The sequence below is a fragment of the Etheostoma spectabile genome, chromosome 7 (genome assembly GCF_008692095.1).
Source record: "Etheostoma spectabile isolate EspeVRDwgs_2016 chromosome 7, UIUC_Espe_1.0, whole genome shotgun sequence".
NCBI classification, from domain to species: domain Eukaryota; kingdom Metazoa; phylum Chordata; class Actinopteri; order Perciformes; family Percidae; genus Etheostoma; species Etheostoma spectabile.
Window position 1 is genome coordinate 21162899 of NC_045739.1, and position 2831 is coordinate 21165729.

The 2831-nt window shown below is 33.2% G+C and overlaps 1 protein-coding gene across 1 annotated transcript in view; it reads right to left on the reverse strand.

Moving 5' to 3' along the window:
- Positions 1 to 2675, reverse strand: part of LOC116691877 (scavenger receptor cysteine-rich type 1 protein M160) — a gene marked incomplete in the record, with an annotated part of 22767 nt that extends 20092 nt beyond the window's left edge. The window contains 1 exon segment of the mRNA XM_032519777.1: positions 2619 to 2675. Coding sequence (XP_032375668.1) covers positions 2619 to 2663 — 45 coding nt within the window.
- Between the last annotated feature and the right edge of the window lie 156 nt (positions 2676 to 2831).

Genomic DNA, 2831 nt, shown 5'->3' on the forward strand with positions numbered 1-2831 from the left:
CCAAATTGTCCAAAAATAACATGGATGATTCCATACAACATTCTTCAGGTACAATTAATGATCACTTTTATTTAATTTTTTGGGTGTTTTATTTAATCTTATAGATTTTGTCAAAACAATATCCGGACTAAACTTTGACATCTACCCATCTAAGATCCACTCAACGTCCTCTGATCTAAACTATTAGTCAAAATACTTCATAATTTCTGCCTTTTTAACCAAAAAATGTATGTGTAATTTGATACAAATGAGGTTTGTTGACCAAGAATTCCAAGAAGAAATGTAAAATCTATTATTAAACCAGCTCAGGTTTAAAAAAAAAAAAAAAAAGCACCAAAATTGCAGAAAAAGTGAGAAATAAATCAGAAAAAGCAACAAAAACATCGGAAAAGCACAACAACAAAAAATCAATTTTGACCTGGAGGGACAAAATCATGGTTAACGGGAAGACAACACAAGGGTTAAAGATGTTATTTAAAGATAGCATTATTTTTGAAGGTTTGATATTTTTGTCAGTTTTTTGTATTATTTTTGGTTTATAATTTTACAAAGTCATCAGAGCAGTTAACTCCGGTATCGGACCATGGAGACTGACTGACTTACCAAAATATATGAGAAGAATATTTTGTTGCAACCTGCTGTAAACTATATGAGATTACTTCAGAATAAATCACCCACACTGCTACGCGCTTATTTATCAACATATAACGTTTAATCATTCATTCGACGTACAGATTTCTTTTCTTTTGAATTGAAAATGCCAAAAGACAAAAGTGTCCTGATGTAACTTCTGTATCATACTTTTTCATCATTTATCAGACAGAAAACAAGCAGAACGACTTTTTGTCATTTTCATAAATCATTTCACAAAAAATTGGGCATGCAGTTGCAATGTAAATAATAATTATAATTTAATTAGGGTTGGGCATTGTTTGGATTTTTACAATTCCGATGCCAAGTCAGTACTTTATAAAAGATTCCCATTCCTGAAAAACTAAAAAAATGACAGTGATGAGTTTTTTTTTTTTTAATTGTAATTATTTAAATTCAACAATACTTTATTGTTTAAACTACTTAAATACATAATAGGTAAACCTAAGTCACCTGACACACAACACACCTTTTTTACGAGTAACAATAAAATACTTGTTGAGTTGGTCAACGCCAACCAGAGCCCAGAGGGAAATTTGGCATTTTAAAAGTAGCCTACGTCTACGCTAGCTCGCTAACGGTAGACTACAGAGAAAGTGTGATATTTTTACGTCTGTTTCGGAGAAATGGAGGGAAAATATTTCAGTCAACGCATCAAGTGGAACCGAAATGAGGAGCAGAAATTTGCGTTCTAATCCGGTCTGATTCCTGCCGGTTGGAACCGGCTTTCAGTACCCAACCATACATATATAATATATATAATAATACATTTCTAACTGATCTCTTAACACAAAATTGACTGTGTGTGGGATTTCTTTCTACACATCTAGAAATGTTAAAAGAAATGATCGGTCAAATATTATTGTTATTATTTTATTTATTTTATTACTTATTATTACTGTCAGTTTTGAGTTGACATGAAAATGTGCCAAACTCAGCAGTCCATCTAAAGTGATGCTCACAAAACTGCAAGATTGTTTTTCCCCTGATTTTGGCACTGTGGGGTTGTCTGCATTTTAAAATTGTGATTTCAAAAAAATAAGTAACATTCAACAAGAGGACGTAATGTTTCTCACTGAGCTCTTTACGAGTTCTGGGCAATTGATAAAACTTCCTGATCGCCATATTGCTGCTTACAGTAATAATTATGATAATTGCTGCTTGCATATTATATTTTCACTGTTATATAGTTTTTACCTTCAGTGAGCCATTTCCTGCAGCACCTGCATGTGCTTACCTTTTCAAAACAGCTACGCTATAAGAAATATCTGTAAATTAACAGTTGTATGACTGTACATTTTAACAGAACTTGTCCCTTGTGCGTGATTCACAGGTATATTTCTGTTAATGTACAATATCACTGAAAGTGTTAAGTTTTTTTAACAATTGACACAGTCATTTAACTAAAAAATGAATTACAGTGGAAAAGTCCAGGTAATGAGCCGCCAGTACAGTTTGTTATTTTACGGATTTATTTCTTAGAGTTAAATATTGTTTATGTCGAAATATAACCATAAAGAAAGGAGAAAAAAAACATGCAGACATGTTTTTTATACCTCGAAACATGTCAAATCAGACACACTGTCTCACACACATTAGTTTAATCTAACTCATAATTGTAGCTAGCATACTTGACAGTCACTACACTTTATATCTTTGACTTTATATTTTTGATATTTTATACTGTTATATTCTTATATTTTTTTGTCACTACTCTAGACAGTCACTACACTTTATATCTTTGACTTTGTATTTTTGATATTTTATACTGTTATATTTTATACTGTTATATTCTTATATTTTTTGTGTCAACACTGCAAAGGGATTGCTTTAATCTCGTTGCACAAGTACCGTGTACTTGTGTATAATGACAATAAAGGCATTCTATTCTATTCTATTCTATTCTAGTGACAGATGTAGAGAGGTGAGTGTGAAGAGAGCAGGTGGTACTTGCCTTTCGCGATCACCGCCTCGATGAAAGCAGTGTGGAGGAGAAGGAGGAACCACATCATCGCCACAGCTCATGACCAAAGAGTGAGGTAGATCACTGATCTGAGCTCAGCTTTATATCGGCCAGGAAGCACCCACCCAAAATGGATCAGAAGCTGTAACATGCGTGGGGTGCATGCAGTTAAACTGGTTGGGTTTCTGTAAATAACATCACAGAGTACGGTCTAGAC